At 36.5% G+C, this 24,703-nt stretch overlaps 1 protein-coding gene across 3 annotated transcripts in view; it reads right to left on the reverse strand.

The window, feature by feature from the left end:
* The window catches only part of ABCA8 (ATP-binding cassette, sub-family A (ABC1), member 8), an 86,474-nt gene that overhangs the window by 27,055 nt on the left and 34,716 nt on the right, over positions 1–24,703 (reverse strand). For 2 of the 3 annotated variants that reach the window (XM_011933194.1, XM_011933123.1), the window contains exons 12-20: positions 21,860–21,970; positions 20,449–20,624; positions 19,269–19,388; positions 18,888–19,026; positions 18,200–18,290; positions 8,586–8,725; positions 6,688–6,807; positions 4,005–4,203; positions 3,419–3,585 (exon numbers count right to left, since the gene is read on the reverse strand). In XM_011933194.1, coding sequence (XP_011788584.1) covers positions 3,419–3,585; positions 4,005–4,203; positions 6,688–6,807; positions 8,586–8,725; positions 18,200–18,290; positions 18,888–19,026; positions 19,269–19,388; positions 20,449–20,624; positions 21,860–21,970 — 1,263 coding nt within the window. The remainder of the gene's footprint in view (positions 1–3,418; positions 3,586–4,004; positions 4,204–6,687; positions 6,808–8,585; positions 8,726–18,199; positions 18,291–18,887; positions 19,027–19,268; positions 19,389–20,448; positions 20,625–21,859; positions 21,971–24,703) is intronic. The other variant, XM_011933258.1, reaches the window with a different exon arrangement.

The following is a 24,703-nucleotide window of genomic DNA, read 5'->3' on the forward strand; positions in this document are numbered from 1 at the left end:
AATTAAATCATTAAACTAGAAAATACTCAGTGCCAAAGAAAACAGTAAAGAAGAAATAGAGGAACAAAAAAGACATGAGACTTTCAGAAAACAGACAATAAACTGGCAGATATAAATCCTACATTATTAGTAAAAATACGGTTTGTGAATAAAATAATACACACAAAAGGCATAGATGGTTAGGTTGTATTTAAAAACACTATCCAACTATATACTGTTTATAGGAGACACAGATTAAATTACATTTACAGGAGACACATATTAAATTTCATTGATACAAATAGATTGAAAGCAGAAGGTGCAACAAAAATACATCACACAAGACAAGACCATGGGAAAACTGGAGTGGCTCTTCTAATATCGGACAAAATAGATGAAAACAAAAAATGTGACTAGAAATAATAACAGACATTTTCTAATGATACAAGGGTCAAAACAAGGCCAAAACAGCAGGAAGTTATAACATTCACAAACATATACACACTTAACAGAGACTCAAAATACAAAATAGCACTGAAGAGTGAAATATACAAATTTTCACTCACAACAGCAGAAAGCATATTCTTCTCAAGTGCACAAGGAACATTCTCCAAGATGAACTAAAGGCAAGGACATCAAACAAGCCTCAATACATTGAAAAAGGTAGAAATTTTATAAACTATGATATCTGACCACAGGGGATGAATTCAAACTTCAACAACAAAAACTTAGAAAATCACAAATTTTTGGAAACTAATCTTCTCCTAAATAACCAATGAGTCAGAAAAGAAATCACAAGGGAAATTCAAAAATATTTTGGGAGAAATGAAAATTAAAACATGATATACCGAAACTTATGCTATGCAGCGAAAGCATAGCTTACAGGGAAGTTTATAGCTGTAAACACCTATGTTAAATAAAAGAAGAAAAATCTCAAATCAGTAAGTGAAACTTCTGTGTCAAGACACTGAAAAAGAGAGGAACAAGCTAAACACAAGGCAAACAGAAAGAAATGAAACCAAGAATACTGGTTTGGAAATGAGTGACATAGACAATAGAAAAACAATAGAGACAATTATGCTAGAAGTTGGTTCTTTGAAAGCATCAACAAAATTGATGAACCCTGAGCTAGGATGACCAAGAAAGAGTAAAATAACATGAAAATTACTAAGATCAGGAACAAAAAGAGGGTATGAATACCAATCTTATAGATTAAAAGCTAGCTACACTGGTACATTTCTACCTAATAAAGAAGAATTGTCAATCCTTCACAAAAAAAAAAAAAAAAAATAGACGAAGTGCAGGGAACATTTGCCAGCTAATTATACGCAGCAAATATTACCCTGATATCTAAAGACATTAGCATAAAATAAAACTACAGACCAATATCCCTTATGAATAGAGATGGAAAACGTTATCAACAAAACCCTAGAAAACCAAATCCGGGAGAAAATGGAAAGGATTATACACCACGACCAAGTAGAATTTATCCTATAAATGCAAGGTTGGTTTAATGTCTGAAAATAACATGGTATAAAACCCACATGATCATCTCAGTAGACACAGAGAAAACATTTGACAAATCTAACATCTGTTCATAATGAAAACAGACAAAGAAAACTTGAAAAAGACATGTCACATGTTTCTAAATGGCTTCTTGCATTTAGAAACACTAGATGACACTTCAGCACTATTCTTTGTGTCATTTTAAACAGCAAAATCACCACAGAAAAAACCACACAAAATGTGAAAAATGTAGCATGAAAGAGATTGCAAAAAAGCGTTTGTTTATAGTACAGAGCTAAAACAAGAAAGCAGTGTCATTTTGTTCAATCTCAGTTGAAAATGCATACATCAGGTGACTAAAAATGTTCGCTTCTCTTAGCATATCTGTAAATATCATGAAAGTGCAACAGATATGTAGTTGGGAGTTAGCAATAAATTTCAGTGAATAGGCAAATTCTTAGATACAGAATCTGAATATGAGGACCTATGGTATCTGATAAAAGAATTTTATCTAGAATATAGAAATAACACTTAGAATTCAATAAAAAATACAATCCATTTTAAAAAAAGAAAACAGACATTTCTACAAAGAAGATGTACAATTGATCAGTTATCACATGAAAAGATACTCAACGTTACTGGCCATTGGCAAAATACAAATAAAAATCACAAGATACCACTTGACATACACTATGTTGCATGTAATAGAAAAAACAAAAAACAGGTGTTGGCAAACATATGCAGAAACTTGGAATCCTCAAAAATTGCTGGTGTGGGGCCAGGCGCAATGCCTCACACCTATAATCCCAACACGTTGGGAGACTGAGGTGGGCAGATCACGAGGTCAACAGATAGAGACCATCCTGGCCAACATGGTGAAACCCCGTCTCTACCAAAAGTACAAAAAAAATTAGCTGGGTGTGGTGGCATGCTCCTGTAGTCCCAGCTACTCGGGAGGCTGAGGCAGGAGAATCACTTGAATGTGGGAGGCAGAGGTTGCAGTGAGCCAAAATTATGCCACTGCACTCCAACCTGGCCACAGAGTGATACTCCATCTCAAAAGAAAAAAAAAGTGAATATAAAGTGGTACAGCCACTTTGAAAAACAGTTTGGCAGGTCCTTCAAAGGGTAAACATAGTTACCACATGACCCAACTATTCTACTTTCAGGATTACACCCCAGAGAAATGAAAACATATGTTCAAACAAAAACTTGTACATGAACATTCATAGCAGCATTTTTCATAATATCCAATTACTGGGAAAAATATATCCATCTGCTGATGAATGATAAATAAATTGTGGTATAACCATCAATAAAATATTACTCAACAATAAAAATGAAGTATTAACACATAGATAAATGTTACAACACAGAACAACTTTGAAAATATGCTAAGTGAAAGAAGTCAGTCATCAAATATCAGATATTGTATGAGTCCAGCGATATTACATGTTCAGAATAGACAAACCAGTAGAAACAGAACGTAAATTTGTGATTGCTTAGGACTGGGGGGAAGACTACACGAGAGTAATTGCTATTCAGTATGGGGTTTCTTTATGGGGTGATGAAAATATTCTAAAATGGATTGTAGTGATGGTTTCACAATTCTGTGAATACACTAAAAACCACGGAATTGTGTATTTTCAATGGATAAATTGTATGGCATGTGAAGTATATCTTAATGAACCTGTTAAAAATGCTATTTTGGTACAAACTCTTTCATTTCACAAATTGCCACCAGATGTTCCTCCTTTAGAAAATATCTAATTCCTGCTTCTTTGGGGGCCTGTATTTATTACCTTTAAGTTTCATAAACTGTTTTTTAACACATGCTGAATAAGTGAAAAGCTATTTTCTCTCTCATGATTATGTTTTTAAGTACTGCTCCGAACAGTAAATGTATTTGGAAATCAAGTATCCACCATTTTACCTGTTTTATTGATGATCAGTAACCGAGTGAGAGGATCATGTGGTTGTTGTCCAGGAGCAAGGAAATACAAATGAGGAGAAAGTTCCCAGGTGTAGCTGTTGTGATATATATTCACCATGGTATACTCCACAAGAAGAGGGCAAAATCCAGCCATTAGAATTAATAGCCTACACAAAAGAAAATTGCCAACATGAATGCAATGTCATTTCCTAATCGAACACTCTCTGAGCAGTTTATAATGTAATGGGATAAAGAAATTATAAAAATTAAACACACAATTAACTGTCACATTTATTGAGCATTTTGTCCTTTTGCTATCTCCAAATTCAAGGTGACAAACCATAGATTTGTCCTTTGCTCATTTCCCCTGTCGCTTTCTGGCCATTGAATATCCCATTAAAATTCATGAGATATTTGTCCTTTGGATTCAAGATTCTACCTCTCTCCTGTGCTTCCACTGTGATGCTTTCCCTGTCTGCTGCCTAATTCACCATATTTTTGTGTTTTTTTGCTTGCCTTTATACCTTAGATTTGCTTTTTAATGCATTGACTTAAATAAAAAACCTATGGCAACTCTGATACTTACAGTGCTAAAAGAGCTTTTCTTTCATACTTTAACTTTAACAAGCGAACTCTTGCAATTGTGCAGATTTGCTGTCGCCAGAGAGCCACACCACCTATTGTCTTTCTCATCTTGTTAAGTGAAGAGAGGACTTGTTCCATCTCAACAAGCCTTTCAGTGTCGTCAGCTTTTTCCACTTGTACTTCTCCCAAAATAGCAATGTCTGCAAAACATAAAATAAGCAACTCATACATACTTTATATGGCTTACTATAGGGATTTGCTCTGGTAAGGATATCATGATTAGGCTCTTCTGCGTTACTATAGGTATAATGTGGTTTTGCTGGTTATTGCCTTAAAATAGAGAAATAGATGAAATATTTATTTCTTGTACAAAAGGGATAGAAAGGAGACCTTAGGTAATTTAAGGTCAAGATAAATAGGCAAGGTCTTCACAGTGCTTAGGAATGACTTGGAAAATTAGTAAAGGAAACAAATATCTTACATGTTCAATTAAGCTACAAATTGACATGGTCTGAACAGGGAGTAAACTGTAAATGGCAAGCTACAGACTGGGAGTTAGCTATACATTGTTACTGCAGATATTTCAAAACAATTCAGTTTTGAATAGTTTCTGAGACTGCATTCTTTTGTGTATTCCCTGTAATCTCTGGATACCCAGGATACTGTCCATCGTATAATGCTAAAATAATCCTAATATCAAACCTCAAAAACCCCACATCCATAAATGTATAAGTACAATGACAGGACACAACAACACACTGTGAAGGAAGATATAAGGATCTTAAGACAGTGGTCAAAAGTCTATTAAAAAAAGTAGCTGGGCGTGTTGGTGGGCGCCTGTAGTCCCAGCTACTCGGGAGGCTGAGGCAAGAGAACGGCGTGAACCAGGAAGTAGAGCTTGCAGTGAGCCGAGATCGTGCCACTGCACTCCAGCCTGGGCAACAGAGCGAGGCTCCGTCTCAAAATAATAATAATAATAATAATAATTCAGGGATATTCTGCTTCTCATTAGTTGCAAGAGACTGTCACCGGTCTTACCAAGGGAATAAATATTAGTTATTTTTAACCCATCAGATGGGCGAGAGCACAAAGAAAGCTAAAAAATCTAACATGTACAAAGGAAGGAAACATTTTTAGGGGGAGAAGATTCCTGTGGAAGCTTTCATCTTTAGGGAAATGGCAGAAAAAGGAGAAAACCACCATAGGTAGGCTAAATGAAAGCAGCCCAGAACAAACAAATTCTATGGTTATATGTGGGCTGAAATAACTGACTAGAGTCATGTGGTACCTAAGTCACAAAACGAGTTTACAGCATCTACCAACTTTTTTTCATGGAGCCTTTCCTAAGTGCATAGGAACAGTACACCAGTAGCTGGGAGCAGATAACTGAGAAAAATGGAGAGAGAAACACAAGAAACTGCATAGCGTCTTGAGCAAGACATCATCAGGGCTCATGGGTCTCTCCTTTGTGTAATACATTAGTCCACTAGGGTCCAGTCACTGAATGAGAGAGTGGAAACATATATACTAATAAATAAATAAACAAAAAGTGACAGCAGGTTGAAAATCAGTGAGATTAATCGTTACCGAGATATTTGATAGCAGGACTATAGAGAAATATATAGAATTTTTCCAGTGCTATAATTCAAAGTCATGTCTAAGAGAAAGACCTGATTCTACCTTTAAAACATTCGAAGCTGGAAGTGGGCTGAATCTAATAAAACCTGTGCTAAAGCTCAGATACTGGCCAAATACAAATTAGATGAGTTCTGCCATCCACATCAGCAGCCTCGCAGAGGAAGAGTCATGCCATTTTCTAGCCACTGTTTACCTCAGTGTTCCTGTTTTGTTAAAGTAATGTCCATGATAAAATACAAATTTCAAGACATATGAAGAAGCAGGGAAATATAACCCATAGGGAAGAGGAAAAAAATCAGAGTCAGTTACCGATAAGGGTTATCAGTCACATGGCCCACATGTTAGAATTAAAATACACGAGTTTAAAAATAACTGTGATAAATATGTTATAAGATCTACTGGAAAATATGGACACTATTGGGAGCAGATGAGAAACAGTAAAGAACTGAAACTCTAAAATTTAAAGAACAAATGAAAATGTTAGAATGAAAAAGTACGGTATCAGAAATAGAGAGTTTATTAGGTTCGGCTTCAAAACAGTCTGAACACAAGAGAGTAAGTTATTTGTGACCTTGAAAATAGGTAGATAGATATTGTCCAATTTCTAGCATAAAGAAAAAAAAGAAAAACCTGACACCAGAGAATCTGAGATCTGTGGAAAAGTACAATATGTCTAATTAAGACTTTGTTCTTTATCTTTGGCCTACAGGAATTTAATAGTTTCATTTTTAAAGTATTGTTTGGGGTTCTTAGGTGTTTTAGATCTGTGGGTTCATGTTTTATATAAATTTATGATTTAGAATAAATGTTCTATCTGAAATTGCCCTTAGAAGCCTAGGGCTAATATGAGTGCAGTGAGCCTTGGATGTAGGCAAATGGATTATTTTTAACTACAAGGCAATGTTGACAAGGATGTGTTTCACTTTTCCACAAGCTTGTCTAAGAAGAGCCTTAATCATGAACCCCACATTTTGTAATTCATCTTTGGAACAGTGTGCTCTTGAAACATATGCTTTTACATAGTAATTTTCATGCATTTTATTTACCCGATTCATTAATTGTTGATTTTCCTTCTAGCTTCAGGAATACTTCATTCAAAGTTGTCATGGAAACACCATAATTCTCAATTCCTAGGTCAGGATAGCTATCAAGATCCTTGTAAAGTTCTAAGGAATACATACACAGCAGTGAATTAAAACAAGAATCACAAGTGAGCTGAAGACAATTTTTCAAACTAATAAGCACAAATCTATGAAATTATACTTGCGATATGTCAAAGACATTTGAAAATTAGCATTTCATAATAGATCAGCTTATTCTGCAAATTCTATATATTACTTTCTATTGTACATCATGTGTTACAATCCATATATTTCTGTATCAATATTAACATATTCATTTGCATTTCTAGTAAAGTTTAATCTTAGTTTTTTCTGACTTCTTTTTAAAATTTAATTAACTGTGAAACTCTGGGTTTTTCAACTCTAAGCCTAATTAATTGAAGAGTCTTTTCTAGAGAATAGATATAAACGGGAGCCATTTATGCTGTAACTGACAAAAGGAAAGGAATTAATTTTTTGAGAATTAATTGGATGGTGCAGAATCTTCTGTAGTTTAGAAAATATTTGTTGAAGAGAAGTCATAGAATATAAACCATTTAAAAGTTTTCTAACAATGGAAGAAAAAAAATCACAAGACCTAACAGGCAGAGAATGTGGAATTGAATCGGGGAATTTTCCTGGAATTGTGACAGTGATTATTTCCTCTAGCAATTTTGTATCTATTCATTTTTTTTTTTATTATTATACTTTAAGTTCTAGGGTACATGTGCATAACGTGCAGGTTTCTTACATATGTATACTTGTGCCATGTTGGTGTGCTGCACCCATCAACTCGTCAGCACCCATCAATTCGTCATTTATATCAGGTATAACTCCCAATGCAATCCCTCCCCCCTCCTCCCCCATGATAGGCCCCGATGTGTGATGTTCCCCTTCCCGAGTCCAAGTGATTCTTTAGTTCGTTCATCAAAATATACCTATGCATCCGTCATTGTTCATGAAGCAATGAACAGTACCCCAACCCGCATGGATTTGAACTAGAGTGGTTAAATCAAGCTTAAATTAAAACCTAATTCTAACGCTAGGGTGATTACAGAAGTCCTGAGGCTTCGATCTCGAGCTCCTGCTTGGGCAAAAGGATAAGTTAAAAGCTTTTTGTCTTGACTAGAATGCCACATACAGAAAGGTAGAAAAGAAGTAAGATTTAATATGTGCCATTCTTCATTTTACCTAAAACGTTTGCAAATTTTCTTTAAATTATAATGACTGTTAAAAAGTGCTAATTAGAGTTTGCTTAACACTTTACCTGATGATTCTAAGGAATGCTTGTGTTGTCGCCATAAAATGTGTATTTGAATGAATGTATATGTCTTTGTTAACCACATATACAGCAAGGTTAATTGTTTCAACCACTAATGTGGGTCCTCATAGTGCCCCATTGTTAAGGAACAGGTTCCCTGAACAACAAACGTAATTAGTACGTTTTTATGCATTAGCCTGAAAAACCCAAAGTTATTGCACAATTCTCACCGAGAGAGATAGCCACATCACAGGGCTGTTTAATGTAGTGTGTAAGCCAGAGGTTTTCTACCATCTGGGTTTGTGTACATTTATGAATACTAGAATACTATGTTACACACTACTAGGGAAGAAGGACTAAAAGAAGCCCTCTAAAATGCCCATGCATTACAATACAACTATTAGAATATAATTCTATTTCCCACTATACAGAAAATAATTCAGTTATTGTACTATTCTTTTGATTATGTTTCAGTACCTGAGCATACTGTAAGACCTTGATAAGTGTTAGTTGTAATAATAATAATTATGATGATGATGACTATTATTTACATATTTCATTTCACAGTGTTCATATACATTACCTGGAAATTTATTTGTTCTTTCTAAGGGTAATGTATAAACAAGTTTTCCTTCACTTTTGGCTGATAATTTGGCATCAGGGATGTGCTGTTTAACAAGTGATGTTATGTTTTCCTCAACACATACTTCATTTAACTGCAAGCTGGCATTCAGAAAAAAAGACATATGTTTGACATAGTCTCCAACAGCAAGAAAATAATTAACTAGTCTCTATAGGACAAAGAAAATCAATTAAAATCTCATGCCAGAAATAGGTCAGACAAACATGAAATAAGAGGACAAAAACCCAACCAAATCATATAAATGTGATAGACAAAAGAAAAGAATGAGCTAATGAGAGTTACTGGTGAGGTTACTCAGGGGTGGTGCCCAGAGAATTCTGATATTGATTCAAGCCTCTGAAGAGAGAGTAGTCACAGACCGGAAATACCAGGGTTGCAATAGAGCAAAGGTCAGGACTATGCAAAATGGATAACATAGCAGATGATGTTCAGTTTTAAGTTGACTAAATAGAATTGTTGTATTGCTTCAAAAGAACAGGAGATTTGTGATAAGTATAGATGCCAAACAGTTTCAGTTATTCAGTTTAGACATCCAATGCGAATTTACTAAGTTCTTAATATGTGACAAACGTCATACTAAGTGCTGAGGATACAATGGTGACTAAAACAGCATTATTCTGCTCTTATGGAGTTGATTGTCTAGTAGCGGAGACATAAAGAAAACATGTAGACAACTAGATGAGTAAAATAATTATCAATAGTAGTAAGTGCTATGAAGGAAACTGGATTATAGACAGAAACTCATAATGAATGAATATGGGTTTGCTTTTCTTGTAATGCTAAGCCCAGAACTTTGAATAAGGACAAAGAATCATTGAGAAAATCAGCTTATCCATTGAAAAACACCACAGCTATTTCTCCATTATAGAGAAACAGACAAACACAATAATCTATTAATTAAGGTTATAAAGTATACAGTGGGCAAAATATCAGGCGTGATTTGGCTTTGAAATATAATTTTGGCATTTGGAATGTGTTATTTAACTTACCTAAACAGTTACTTTATTAGAAAACTGGAATAATGATTCCTAGCATCTAGGGTTATTCTAACAACTGAATAATAGCAATGTTTATACTTAGCCCTTAAAAATGATAGCAATTTTATTTGACCAAATGCATGCCAAAAATTATTCCACTGACACATAAGGCATGTATGAACGTAAAAGAATATATGCTATTTTTTAGCAGTAGTGAAATCCACTAAAGGAATGAAGCAAAAAATGTCGTAGTTGTTTTCCATGATACTGACGCCTGAAATGAAAACAATTTAAGAAATATTCCTTGGCCACTTGTAGGAACTTGTGCTGAGTGCTAGGGGGGAACGAATGAATCATGCAGAAAGTCATTCCTTGAGGAGCCTACAGCTTGAAAGGGGAGGTTATAAAACTTTTCCTGTAAAATGTGTACTAGATAGTACATTTTCTAGGCTTTACAGACTATTGGGACTCAGTTGAAACTCTTCCACTCTGCTATTGTAATGTGGAAGCAGCCAGAGCAGTATGTAAAAGAATGGGCATAACTGGGCTCCAACCAAACTATATTTACAAGAAGAGGAAGTAGGCTGGATGTGGCTCAAGAGCTATAGTTTGTTGACCCTTTGATTAGAAGAAAATAAGGCAATTGCACAAATAGGAGTCCATGAAGGGGACTCGCAAATTGGGCAGGGATCCTGACTAGCACTTTTTATTTTGAGAACATGTTATGTTTCCATGCAATGTGCCAGGCAGCCTCTTATTTATTTTTCTATAGCCTTTACTTGTAAGTAGGAATTGCTACTCTCACTTTGTAGGTGGAAACACTGAATTTCAGATAGTTTAATTAATTTCCAAGAAGACATTCAAGCAAAATGCTATAAGAAATAAAAAAAAAATTGGGACATTACACAGAAGTGGAAGATTAATAAACTCTACACAAGATATTTTTCAAATAACTTTCCAGGACTTAAACAAGTGCAGATGAGTTAAGGAAACTGTCATCCTATTTTCTTTATCTTGTTGTCATCATATGTTTGTTTTCTTTCTTAAGTATAGATGGTATACATTTACAAAAACAACCAATCATATAACAAAAAAGTAGTTTAAAATATGGATTTGACTACTAGATTTAGAAGTCAAAAATATTCAGGTTCAATTTCTGGTTCCAGCACTTCTTAACATAGGGAGTTTGTAATTTCATCCATAAAGTAAAAGTAACAACACTTCTATTTTAAACAATAGAAGATTTAGGAGGGGAAGTAGAGCAAGATGGCCAGATAGAACCCTCCAGAAATTCCCCCCTCTATAGGAACACCAGATGGAACAACTGTCTACACAAGGAAGCATTTTCATAAGAACAAAAAATCAGGTGAGCAATCATAGTGATTTTATCATCACATAAGGAAAGAAGCACTGGAGAGAATAGCAAAGACAGGCTTGAATTGCTGACACAACTTCCCATCCCCGGCAGCAGCGGTGTGGCACAGAGAGAGAATGTTGTATGCTTGTGGGAGGGAGCGGACAGTGATTGTGGGACTTTGCATTGGAACTCGGTGTTGCCTGTCACAGTGAAAAGCAACGTAGGGCAGAATTCAGCCAGTGTCCACAGAGGGAGCATTTAGACCAGCCTTAGCCAGAGGGGAACCATTCATCCCGCTACTGTGGACTAAAGCGCTCTGGGGATCGAAATAAACTTAGGACCACAGAGATTGCAATTCCTGGACAAGTCCTGATGCTGTTCTGGGCTCAAAGTCAATGGACTTGGAGTGCAAAAGACCTAGAGAGACACCAGTTGGAGCAGCCAAGGGAGTGCCTGCTTCACTCTTCCCCCAACACCAGACAGTGCAGCTCACTGTCCCAGGGGAGACTCCCTCCTTCTGTTGAGGAGAGGAGAGAGGAGTAAATAGAATTTTGTTTTGCAACTTCCATACAAGCTCAGCCACAGCAAAACAGGACACCAGGCAGAGTTCTGAGGACCCTGTTCCAGGCCCTTGCTCCCAGATGACATTTTTAGACATACCCTAGGCCAGTAGGGAACCTGCTGCCTTGAAGAAAAAGAGCCAGTTCTGGCAGAATTCATCACCTTCTAACTAAAGAACTTTCGGGCCTTGAATAAACACCAGCAGTAGCCAGGCAGTATTTGCCACAGGCCTTGGGTGAGGCCCAGGGCTCTCCTGGCTTCAGGTTTGACCTAGCACATTCCCAGCTGTGATGGCCCTGGGGAGACACTTTCTGAGGAAAAGAGAGGAAAGAGTAAAGGGGACTTTGTCTTGCAGCTTAGATACCACAGTAGAGTAGAGAGCACCCAGGTGGACTCCTGGGGTCCTGGATTCTAGGCCTTGGCTCCTGGATGGCATTTCTGGACTTGCCCTAGGCGGGAGGGGAGCCCATTGCCCTGAAGGGAGCTACCAAGGCCTGGCAGCATGTACTATAAGCTGCCTGAAGGCCCTTGGGTTTTGAGTGAACATCAGTAGTAGCCAGGCAGTACTTGCTGCAGGCCTGAGGCAGTGGTGACTATGGGGAGAGACTCTTTCTCTTTGAGGAGAAGGAAGAGTGGGAAGACTTTGTCTTCTGGTTTGGGTGTCAGCTCAGCTGTGGCAGAATACAGTGCCATGTAGATTCCTAACATTTTTGACTCCAGGTACTTGCTCCCAGATGGCATTTCTCAACCCACTCTGGGCCACGGGGAAGCTTGCCACCATAAAGGGAAGGACACAAGCCTGGCTGTATTTGCTACCTGCTGCCTGAAGAGCCCTTGGGCTTAGAGTGAACATTGGCAGTTGCCAGGCAGTGGTCGCTGCGGGCCTTGGGAAAGACGCAGTGCTGTATTGGCTTTAGATCTGACCCAGCATAATCCTAGTGGTGGTGGTCACAGGGGTGCTTGTGTCACCCCTCTGCCAGCTCCAGACAACTCAATAAACACACACACACACACACACACACACACACACACACTCCATTTGGAGAAAGTTAAGGGAAGAGAACAAGAGTCTCTGCCTGGTAATCCAAAAAATTCTCCAAGAATGCCAAAGTGGTACCTCTAAGAGTCTGCAAGAATCACAATGTTACTGGGTTTGAGGGTGCCCCATAGTGCTGATACGGCTGCAGTGACCAAAGACTTAGACCATAACATTCTATTCCCTTTGAATACTTGGAAAGCCTTCCCAAGAAGGATGGGTACAAACAAGCCCAGACTGTGAAGACTACAATAAATACCTAATTCCTCAATGCCCAGACATTGATGAACATCCACAAGCATCAAGACTATCCAAAAAAACATGACCTCACCAAATGACCAAATAAGGTACCAGGGACCAATACCAGAGTGACAAACATACGTGACTTTTCAGACAGATAATTCAAAATAGTTGTTTTGAGGAAGTTCAAATAAATTTAAGATAACTCAGAATCCTATCAGATAAATTTAACAAAGAGATTGAAATAATGTTTAAAAATCAAGCAGAAATTCTGGAGCTAAAATATCAATTGACATACTGAAGAATGTATCAAATTCTCTCAATAGCAGAATTGATCAAGCAGAAGAATCAATGAGTTTGAAGACAGGCTATTTGAAAATACTCAGAAGAGACAAAAGACAAAAGAATTAAAAAAGAATGAAGCATGCCTACAAGATATAACAAATAGCCTCCAGAGGGCAAGTATAAGAGTCATTGGCCTTAAGGAGGAGATAGAGAAAGAGATAAGGATAGACAGTTTATTCAAGGGATAATAACAGAGAACATTCCATGCAAATAGAAAACAAAAAAGAGCAGAAATAGATATCTTTATGTCAGACAAAGTGGAGTTCAAGACAAAAACCATAAAAAGAGAAAAAGAATGTCACTACATATGATAAAAGGGTCAATTCAGCAAGAAGATACAACAATTGTAAATACATATACACCCAACACTGGAGCACCTGGATATGTAATGCAAATGTTATTAAGGCTAAAAACAGAGAGAGAGAGGGAGACCCAATACAATAATAACTGGAGACTTCAACGCACTACTTTCAGCACTGGACAGATGATCCAGACTGAAAATCAAAAACATTGGACTTAATGTGCATTATGACCAAATGGACCTAATAAATAATTATAGAACATTTTATTCAATGGCTGTGGAATACACAGTCTTCTCCTTAGCACATGGATCATTCTCAAGGATAGACGATATGTTAGCCACAAAACAAGACTTAATTTTGTTTTTCAAATTGAAATTATACCAAATAGCTTCTCTGACCACAATAGAAGAAAACTAGAAAGCAATACAAGAGGAACTTTGGAAACTATACAAACACATGGAAATTAAATAATATGTGTTAGAACGACCAGTGAGTCAAGGAAGAAATTAAGAAGGAAATTGAAAAATTTATTGAAACAAATGAAAATGGAAACACAACATGCCAAAACCAATGGAATACAGTGGAAGCATTACTAAATGGAGAATTTATAGCAACAAGTGCTTACATCAAAAAGACAGAAAAACTTCAAATGAACAACCTAATGACACTTCTTAAAGAACTAGAGAAGCAAGAGCAAACCAAACCCAAAAGTCATAGAATAAAAGAAATAATAAACATCAGAGCATAAATAAATAACATTGAAATGAAATAAACAATACAAAAAGTTGAAAAGTTTGAAAAGTTAAACAAAATGGACTTTTAGCCAGACTAAAAAAAAAAAAAAAAGAGCAAAGACAAAAATAAAATCAGAGATAAATAGGAGAAATAACATTTGATACTGCAGAAATTTGAATGATCATTAGTGGCTACTATGAGCAACTGTATGTCAACAAATTAGAAAACCTAGAAGAAATGGACAAATTCCTAGACCCGTGCAATCTACCAAGATTGAACCATGAAGAAATCCAAAACCTGAACATACCAATAACAACTAGCAAGATTAAAGCCATAATAAAAAGTCTTCCAGCAGAGACAAGCGAGGGACCTAATAACTTCACTGCTGAATTCTACCAAATACTTAAAGAATACCAATCCTATTCAAAAAAAATAGAGGAGGAAGGGATACTTTGAAACTCATTCTATGAGGCCAGTATTGCCCTGATCACCAAAGACACATCAAAAAAAAGAAACCTACAGGCCAGTATCACTGGAATATTGATGCGAAAATCCTTATCAAAATACTAGCAAACCGAATTCAATAACACATTAAAAAGATCATTAATCTTGGTCATGGTTGGATTTATCCCAGAGATTCAAGGATGGTTCAATGTATGGAAATCAATGTGATACATCATATCAACAGAATAAAGGGCAAAAAAAGATATGATGACTTCAACTGATGCTGAAAAAACAATTAATAAAATTCAACATCTCTTTTGAATGACAAAACCCTCAAAACTCCGGGTGTATAAGGAACATGTCTCAACAAAATAAAAGCCATATATGGCAAACCTACAGATAGTATCACACTCAATGGGGGAAAGCCTTTTCTCTAAGATCTGGAACACAACAATGATGCCCACTTTCACCATTGTTATTCAACATAGTGCTGGAAGTCCTAGCTGTGGCAATCAGATAACAGGCAGAAAAAAAGAGCATCCAAAACGGAAAGGAACAAATCAAATCATCCTTGTGGGCAAATGATATGATCTTATATTTGAAAAATCCTAAAAATTACACCAAAAATCTATAAGAACTGATAAACAAAGTCAGTAAAGTTGCAGGTTACTAAATCAATATACGAAAATCAATAGCATTTCTATATGCTAACAGCAAGCTAGCTGAAAAAGAAATCAAGAAAGTAATCCCATTGACAATAGCTACAAATAAAATAAGATATCTAGTGATAAACTTAACCAAAGAAGTAAAAGATCTCTATAGTGAAAACCATAAAACATTGATGGAAGAAATTGAAGAGGACACAAAAAAGGAAAGGTATTCTATGCTCATGGGTTGGAAGAATCAATATTGTTAAAATGTTCATACTACCCAAAGCAATCTACTTATTCAACACAATCTCTATCAAAATACCAATGACATTCTTCACAGAATAAAAAGCAAACTACTATTTATATGGAACACAAAACGCCCAGAATAGACAAACCCATTTTTAACAAAAATAACAAAACTGCAGGAATCACATCATCTGACTTCAAATTATACTACAGAGTTATAATATCCAAAACAGCGTGGTACTGGCATAAAAACAGACACATAGACTAATGGAACAGAATAGAGTATGCAGAAATAAATCCATACACCTACAGTAAACTCATTTTCAACAAAGGAGCAGGAACATACATTGGGGAAAGTCTCTTCAATAAATGGTGCTAAGAAAACTGGATATCCATATGCAGAAGAATGAAACTAGACTCCTATCTCTCACTGTTTACAGATATCAAATCCAAGTGGATTAAAGACTTACTTATAAGTCCTCAACCTAGGAAACTACTATAAGAAAACATTGGGGAACTTCCCAGGGCATTGATCTGGATAAAGATTTCTCTGCCCCACAAGCAGAGGTGACCAAAGCTAAAATGGACAAATGAAATTACATCAAGTTAAAAAGCTTCTGCAGGCCGGGCGCGGTGGCTCAAGCCTGTAATCCCACCACTTTGGGAGGCCGAGATGGGCGGATCAGGAGATCGAGACCATCCTGGCTAACACGGTGAAACCCCGTCTCTACTAAAAAATACAAAAAACTAGCCGGGCGAGGTGGCGGGCGCCTGTAGTCCCAGCTACTGGGGAGGCTGAGGCAGGAGAATGGCGTAAACCCGGGAGGCGGAGCTTGCAGTGAGCTGAGATCCGGCCACTGCACTGCAGCCCGGGCGACAGAGCAAGACTCTGTCTCAAAAAAAAAAAAAAAAAAAAAAAAAAGCTTCTGCACGACAAAGCAAACAATCAGTCAAGTAAAGAGACAACTCATAGAGTAGGAGAAAATATTCTCAAACTATCCATCTAACAAGTGATTAATAATCAGACTATATAAAGAGCTCAAACAACTTAATAGGAAAAAATCTAATAATCCAATTCAAAATGGACAAAATATCTGAATAGATAGTTCTCAAAAGAAAACATACAAATGACAAACAGGCATATGAAAAAGCCCTCAACACCACTGATCATCAGAGAAATGCAAATCAAAACTACAGTGAGATATCATCTTACCCCAGTTAGAATGACTTTTATCCAGAAGACAGGCAATAACAAATGCTGGCAAGGATGTGGAAAAAAGAGAATCATTGTACTCTGTTGGTGGGAATGTAAATTAGTACAACTATAGACAACGTTTGGAAGTTCCTCAAAAATCTAAAAATAGAGTTACCACACAATCCAGCAATCCCACTACTAGGTATATACCCCAAAGAAAGGAAATCAGTATGTCAAAGAAATATCTGCACTCTCATGTTTATTGATGCACCATTCACAAGAGCCAAGATTTGGAAGCAACCTAAGTGTCCGTCAACAGACAGTTGGGTAAAGAAAATGTGTTACATACACACAATGGAGTACTATTCAGCCATAAAAAGAATGAGATTCTGTCATTTGCAACAACATGGATGGAATGGAGATCATTATATTAAGTGAAATAAGCTAGGCACAGAAAGACAAACTTTATATGTTCTCATTCGTTTGCGAGAGCTAAAAATTAAAACAACTGATTTCATGGAGATAGAGTAGAAGGATGGTTAGAGGCTGGGAAGGGTAGTGGGGTTAATGGGTACAATAACATTGTTAGTAGAATGAGATCTAGCATTTGATAGCACATTCTTCACAGATTATATTACATGTGAATATAATTATATTACTGTGACATTCTTCACAGATATTACATGTATAATATATTAATATGACTATAGAGACTATATTAATATGTGCAATATATTGTTGAATACAGTCAACATATATTAAAATAACTAAAAGAGTATACCTGGAATGTTTATAACACAAAGAAATGATTAATGCTTGAGGTGATGAATACCCCATTTATCTGGATGTTATTATTATGGACTGTATGCCTGTATCAAAATAGCTCATGTACCCCATAAATATATACACCTACTATGTCCCCTTAAAATTAAAAGTTAAAAATAGAAGATTTAAGTAAAATAATGTTAAGTATCATATCTGAGTCACTCAATAAATTACAGCTAGAATATGCTGCTATTCAAAACAAAGATAATAAAATGAAGAGGATGGACAGGAGGAGAAGAACAAGAAAGAGGAAGATCTAGGAGGAGTGGAAGCAAGTAGCCGACATAAGAATATATTAACACCCTGGGTGAGAGATAATGAAGGTGTAAAATATAAGTGTGTCAGTTGAAAAGTTTCCCTTAATATATACCTCCGTTAAAAAAATTGTGTTGCAGATATATATTTTTAAATCATATTTATCTAAAATTTTGTTATTATATTCTCAATATCTAAACTCTCCAGATCAATATCTCTTACATATACATACTAACTAGGTAGACACACATACATATATATGTTTATACAAACACCTGTGTTTAATAATAAAAGTTTTTCTTATGTATTGTAATGTTTTGCTTCAAGCATCATGCCTTACACTAGACCAGTTCTCATTTGCTCCCAGCCTTCTTAAGTGGCCTTACCTTAAGTGATATCCAATCCCCCATTTCTTCTTTAGAAACAAAGAAGAGCCTGCACACTTTAGCTTCCCTTGGGAGAGAAATACTTTCCTGTCTGAAAAAGAAGAGCAAAGAAGAAAGTTTGTTAAAAAGTGGCCCATTCATTTCCAAGAAAAGACAGGTAATCATCGATATAATCAAACTTTAACTCAGGAGCTTCTGAGGTTTTAAATGCAGGGCTTGACAATGACTCAATGAAATAGACACATTTTAATCTCGTTTACATACCGTATTTTGCAATCCATCCCATCAAGGAGGTTAAATTTTGTGGATATATGTTCTAATATAGAAAATTATCCCATTATATATTTTACCAGATGAAACATTAAAAATCATTTGAATATTTCAAGTGGATTTCCCTCAATTCTGAGTAAAAGGATTGATCTCTTAGAATCTAAACTTCACTTAGTTTTCAATAAGTGAGTTTCCTGGCAGCTCATGCTTCTATGTGACCAAATTATACAAAATTCCACAAGATACACTGAAATGGTTGCAAGAGGCTTTGTGTCCAGGTCAAATTACCACCAGCCGTTCAATTTACCAGATACAGCTAGATTGCTGAATTACAAAATACAACTGTTCAGAGAACAATCCATATTTTTGAGATCTCTTAAAGTCCTCCTCAGGGTACTTAACAGAAACCAGTGATTACCTGCCAGGATGTCGGCCTCATCCATGAACTGGGTACTGAAGAGGATCACGCGGTCTGTTTTGCGTTCTTTCAGAAGGTTCCATACTTGATGTCTTGAAAAGGGATCCAATCCAGCAGTTGGTTCATCCAACAGGAAAATCTATAAACGAGGAAAGTATATAAAGCGGTTTTCCACAAAGGTGAAGTTCTTCCAGAACACAATGCAAAAACCATATTGGTTATATTTAACAGAATATTATGGTTAGGATTTAGATACTCTATTTAATGTTCTATTATGAATATTTTATAGCACATGTTCTTTGCAAATAAAATATTTGAACTATTACCAAAAGTTCCCATTTTTTAAAATTTGAATTCACCTGCAAATTCAGTGTGACTCACCTGAGGATCTCCTAAAATGGCAATCCCAAAGGTTAGCTTTCTTTTCTGTCCACCACTTAAGTTTTGAGCAAGAACATCCTGAATATTTTTCATTTCCAATTCCAGCAAAACTCTCTGTATCTAACCAAAAGACAGTATTTATGTCATACACCAAAATGTATTCCTCTTTTAAAAATTTATATATACAAGGCTGTAAAGTGTAAATGGTTAAAAGCACAAACACTGGGCCAGGCACAGTGGCTCATGCCTGTAGTCGCAGCACTTTGGGAGGCCAAGGTGGGCAGATCACGAGGTGAGGAGTTCGATACCAGCCTGGCCAACAGGGTGAAACCTCATCTCTACTAAAAATACAAAAATTAGCCAAGTATGGTGGTGCACGCCTGTAATCCCAGCTATTCAGGAGGCTGAGGCAGGAGAAGCGCTTGTACCTGGGAGGCACAGGTTGCAGTGAGCCGATACAGAGTCATTGCACTCCAGCCTGGGCGACAAGAACAAAGCTCTATCTCAAAAAAAAAAAAAAAAAAGCACAAACGCTGGAGCCAAACTTCCCGGGTGTGAATGTCAGGCACATTCACTAGTAAGTTGGTCAAGTTACTTGCTCTCTTGAACCACATGTATGAGACAGGGATAATAATGGCACCTATCTTATAGGGTTGCTATGAAGAATAAATGATTTATTAGATTAAAAGTTAAGGATATGCTTGGCACATTGTAAATTATATGCAATGTTAGCTATTGTTTAAATTGGATTTTTTTGTCCAACAATTGTACAACGATTTGCACACAAATAATTTAAAATTAAAACTCAGTGCAAACAGGTTTTAATAATCTCATTTTGACCAACACATTAACTCTAACACATTTATGTGCCTCTGTTTTTTTTTTTTTGAGATGGAGTCTCACTCTGTCACCCAGGCAGGAGTGCGGTGGCTCGATCGCAGCTCACTGCTAGCTCTGCCTCCCAGGTTCACACCATTCTCCTGCCTCAGCCTCCTAAGTAGCTGGGACTACAGGCGCCCACCACCATGCCCGGCTAATTTTTTTGTATTTTTAGTAGAGACGGGGTTTCACCATGGTAGCCAGGATGGTCTTGATCTCCTGATCTCGTGATCCGTCAGCCTTGGCCTCCCAAAGTGCTGGGATTACAGGCATGAGCCACTGCGCCCAGCTATTTATGTACCTCTTTATCCACTTCTTGTGGCAGAATCCCTTTTATTTTAGCAAAGAGTCTGAGGTTTTCTCTGACAGTGAGGAAGTCAAATTGCACATTGGATTGTGGGCAAACTCCAGTCAGCTTGCTGAGATTTTCTAGGTCAGCCACTTCTGAAAGCTTATTGTTATAGATGGTGACTGAACCTGTAACAAAGGAAAAGTTACTATCAAGATAAGGCTTAAGATATTTCTTAATAAAATCACTGATAATTAAGTGTTGTATGTATGACTTTATCTTCACAGTTTATACAATTCAGGCATTAGAAACTTCTACTTTAGTTGCATAGTATACTGAAAAACTGTTCCCACCTGCAGCTTTTCCCATCAAGGTATAGTCTCTTTGTCTACCCCTCACATTTAGCTTTGCCTATATACCCCATAGGATCCTAGCAAATGTGATACAAGCAGAGTCTGATGAAGAGCTTCTACCTAGTGATTTGTCTTTGCTTGCTGCTGGGATCATGCAGATCACTGGGTGAAGAATCCTAGTGGGCCTTCTGAAAGATATATTTCCATGTGGGAAGAGACATACAACCATCCTAACAGAAGCTCCAGATATGTGAGTGAGGCCATGGTAAATCATCCAGCCCCAGTCACTTTGGTCCAGAATAGAAAAACTGCCCAGTCAACCCACAGAATCATGGGGAGCAATAAGACATGAAATCAACTTAAATGTCTCTCAAAGACAGGCTAGATAAAGAAAATGGGGGTGCGTATACACCATGGAATATTATGCAGCTATAAAAAAGAACGAGATCATATCTTTTGTGGGAACTTGGGTGGAGCTGGAGGCTATCATCTTTAGCAAACTTATGCGGGAACAGAAAATGAAATACCATATGTTCTCACTTATAAGAGGGAGCTAAATGATAAGAACTTATAAACACAAAAAAGCAAATAACATATACTGGGGTCTACTTGATGAGGGAGGGTTGAAGGAGGGAGAGGAGCAGAAAAGATAACTATTGGGTACTGGGCTTAATACCTGGGTCATGTAATAATATGTGCAACAAACCCCCATGACATGTGTTTATCTATGTAACAAAGCTTCACATGCACCCCCAAACCTAAAATAAAAATTAAAAAAAATTTTAAAAAACCTTATTGCTAAAAAAAAAAAAAGAGTAAAGAAAAAAGAGCTGAAAGATACAAGCTAGAATGCCAAATGGTAACTAATGACCATGAAAATAATTACTATGAAGTACTCAGATTCCATATGCAGTATACCAATTAAATATTACATACTTCTGTAGAATATTACTATTAAATGAAATTCAGTTTTTCCCTAGATATGTGTGTTTGTGGTTAACACTTGAAAAAACTTTATATTAACAGCTGATTTATTTGTCAGTTGACTTTGAAAACAAACTAGTTTGTACCTTTGGTGGGAATAGACAACCCACAAAGAATGTTTAGCAGTGTTGACTTTCCAGCTCCACTGTGACCAAGTATTGCAGTGATTTGGCCTTCGTAAATGTCAAATACCAGATCTAGGAAGAAAAAAGGAAAGGAAGAAAGGTAAGATAAAAGGATGAAAAAAAGAGGTGGAGAAAAAGGAAGAAAAACAATTAAAACCACAGATAAAATTCTATTATGGAGCCAATGAATCATTATTTATTTCCTTGAATGGTTGTCTTTTCTATATATAAATATAGTGAGTTGTTAAATTCAAAATAAAACATTAAAAGTTCCCTCTATAAACTTATTTCTCAAAATAGTTTCTTTTGAAATTTTGAAATGACTTAGTTTAAATGAATGAAACATGTCTATATAATAGGTTCATTGACATTTCCTGCATATGGTAGGTCAATGTTAGTATTTATTAAATGGAAGAATAGATTAATGGTAAATTATTATATGGCTAAAATTCCTTTGAGGTAAGTGACATTTTCACACAAAAGAAAAGCATACGGTATCTACCAATAGCTTTTGGATTATAGAAGACAAACTTGAGTTTGTAGGAAAAAAAAAACAACCCAGAATATCCTTAGACTACCTCAATATTACCCAGTATTGATTCTAAATACATTTGCATCTAAAACATATTCATTCTTTCTCTAACTTTTATAAAGTAGAAGCAATATGTTAGAAAAAAATATATTATGTAGTTCAAATAATTCTTTTCAAGCCTGAAATACTGCCACTGATTACTCACTGAAAGCAAAACTGAATTAAAATCAGGAAATCAATATTAATATAATAAATATTTTCTCTCTCTCTCCTTTTTTTTTTTTTTTTTTTTACCTTTCAAGGCTTCTATTTTATCAGGCTTTCCTTTATATTCTTTTGTAACATTTCTGATTCTGTAAAAAAAGAAAAGATATTTCAAAGTGACAATTTTCTACAGTTTGTAATTTCCAGTTTGGTAGACAGGATTGGATGAATCTTATCTTCAGGGTACATGAAGATCTAGGTCTTCACTCTCACGCAGTCATAGTTGTGTGGCAGAATCAGCTAGAATACTGCTTGCCAACCCTGTCTGCACATTGGCATCACGTGAGGAGTTATAAGAATTTAACTGTGCTTGGGACCTATAAGCAAATGTTCCATAGATTGGGGTATAAGCTAATATTAGTATTGGAGAACAGGATCACCTCTAAGTTGCAAAGCTAAGGAAGCTAGACCAAGAGATGACATGGACATCAGGTACCCAAAGGCTCCTGTGAACCACTGGCACAGGTTGGAAAGATCTTTGGCTATCCTGATTCAAGGTCTCCAAGGGTTCATTAAGAGCTACAGTAAGAAAGAAAATCAATGTATCATAATAGCAAGAGCATGAGGTTCACAGTACTGCCCACCTAAGCTTATCCCATTACAACCACCTAGGGCTCTGTTACCTTAACCAACGTACTTATTCCAGGTCATGAAGTTTCAGGTTTCACAACCTGAAAATTTGCAGGGCTTTAGGACTGTGTTGGAAGGTAAATGAAATATTTCATCTTGCATGTACAGTGCATATAAGATGACATTGGTTACATGGTGATGATGGCTATAGAAAGGAATGAAATAAAGGAATGAAATTAACTTATGCTGGGTACTATTATAGGTCTGGAATCCGAGGCCCTTAAATCTGCATGGTTTTATTTTACCAGGTAAGTGTATAATCCATAAGCCAAATCAAATTTATGTTTCTTATTTTATCATCTATTATTCATAAAATATTCAGTCTCTATTCATATAAAGCTGTTTAATTAGATATATTTTTTATTTTTTTGAGGGAGAGTCTTGCTCTATCATCCAGGCTGGAGTGCAGTGGCACAATATCGGCTCACTGCAACCTCTGCCTCCTGGGTTCAAGCAATTCTGGAGCCTTAGCCTCCCAAGTAGCTGGGATTACTGGTGTGCACCACCATGCTTGGCTAATTTTTGTGTTTTTAGTGAAGACCGGGTTTTGCCATGTTGCCCAAGCTGGTCTCAAACTCCTGAGCTGAAGTGATCCATCCGTCTCAGCCTCCCAAAGCGTTGGGATTACAGATATGAGCCACCACTCCTGGCCAAAGCTGTTTAATTAGATATTCTTATTTTTAATTCCATTTTACCATCATTCCATAGCACCTATAATTGGGCAAGGTGTTAAAGAGATCAGAGAGGAACAAAAAGAAACACACAAACACATCGAATAAAGCCACTGTTTTGCTCTGAGTTGCTCTGCTAGAGTAAACCTAGCTTAGTTATGGGACAAATAAAAATATGGAAGATAAATATGGAACAGGCTAAAATAACAAAATGAAATAGGCTCTTTAGAAGTTCAGCAACCTGGGATAATCTGAGACATTTCATAGGGGGCTGACACAGGCTGGTCATTGCGATGAGTATGACTTGGATAGTCAGGGATCTTAAGGATTTTCTTCCTATTTTCTCATATCTAGAAATAAAAGTCACCAGCACCAAACAAAATGGACATTTTGTTGTCACACAGAATGAGATAAGCTTAACTTTGAAGGGTGCCTCTTCCTGAATTCCCTTTGTATCTACCTCTAGGCCTTTTCTTTGTCCTTCTTTCTTACTCTTTCATCTTCTTTTAAAGGACAAAAAATAGAAGAAAAATGAGAAGTTCAAAAAGTGGAGAGAAAAGGCCAGGCACGGTGGCTCATGCCTGTAATCCCAGCACTTTGCGAGGCCGAGGCAGGCAGATCACCTGAGGTCAGGTGTTCGAGAACAGCCTGACCAACATGGAGAAACCCCATCTCTACTAAAAATACAAAACTAGCTGGGTATGGTGG

Source organism: Colobus angolensis, unplaced genomic scaffold, assembly GCF_000951035.1.
Source record: "Colobus angolensis palliatus isolate OR3802 unplaced genomic scaffold, Cang.pa_1.0 Scaffold1, whole genome shotgun sequence".
NCBI lineage: Eukaryota > Metazoa > Chordata > Mammalia > Primates > Cercopithecidae > Colobus > Colobus angolensis.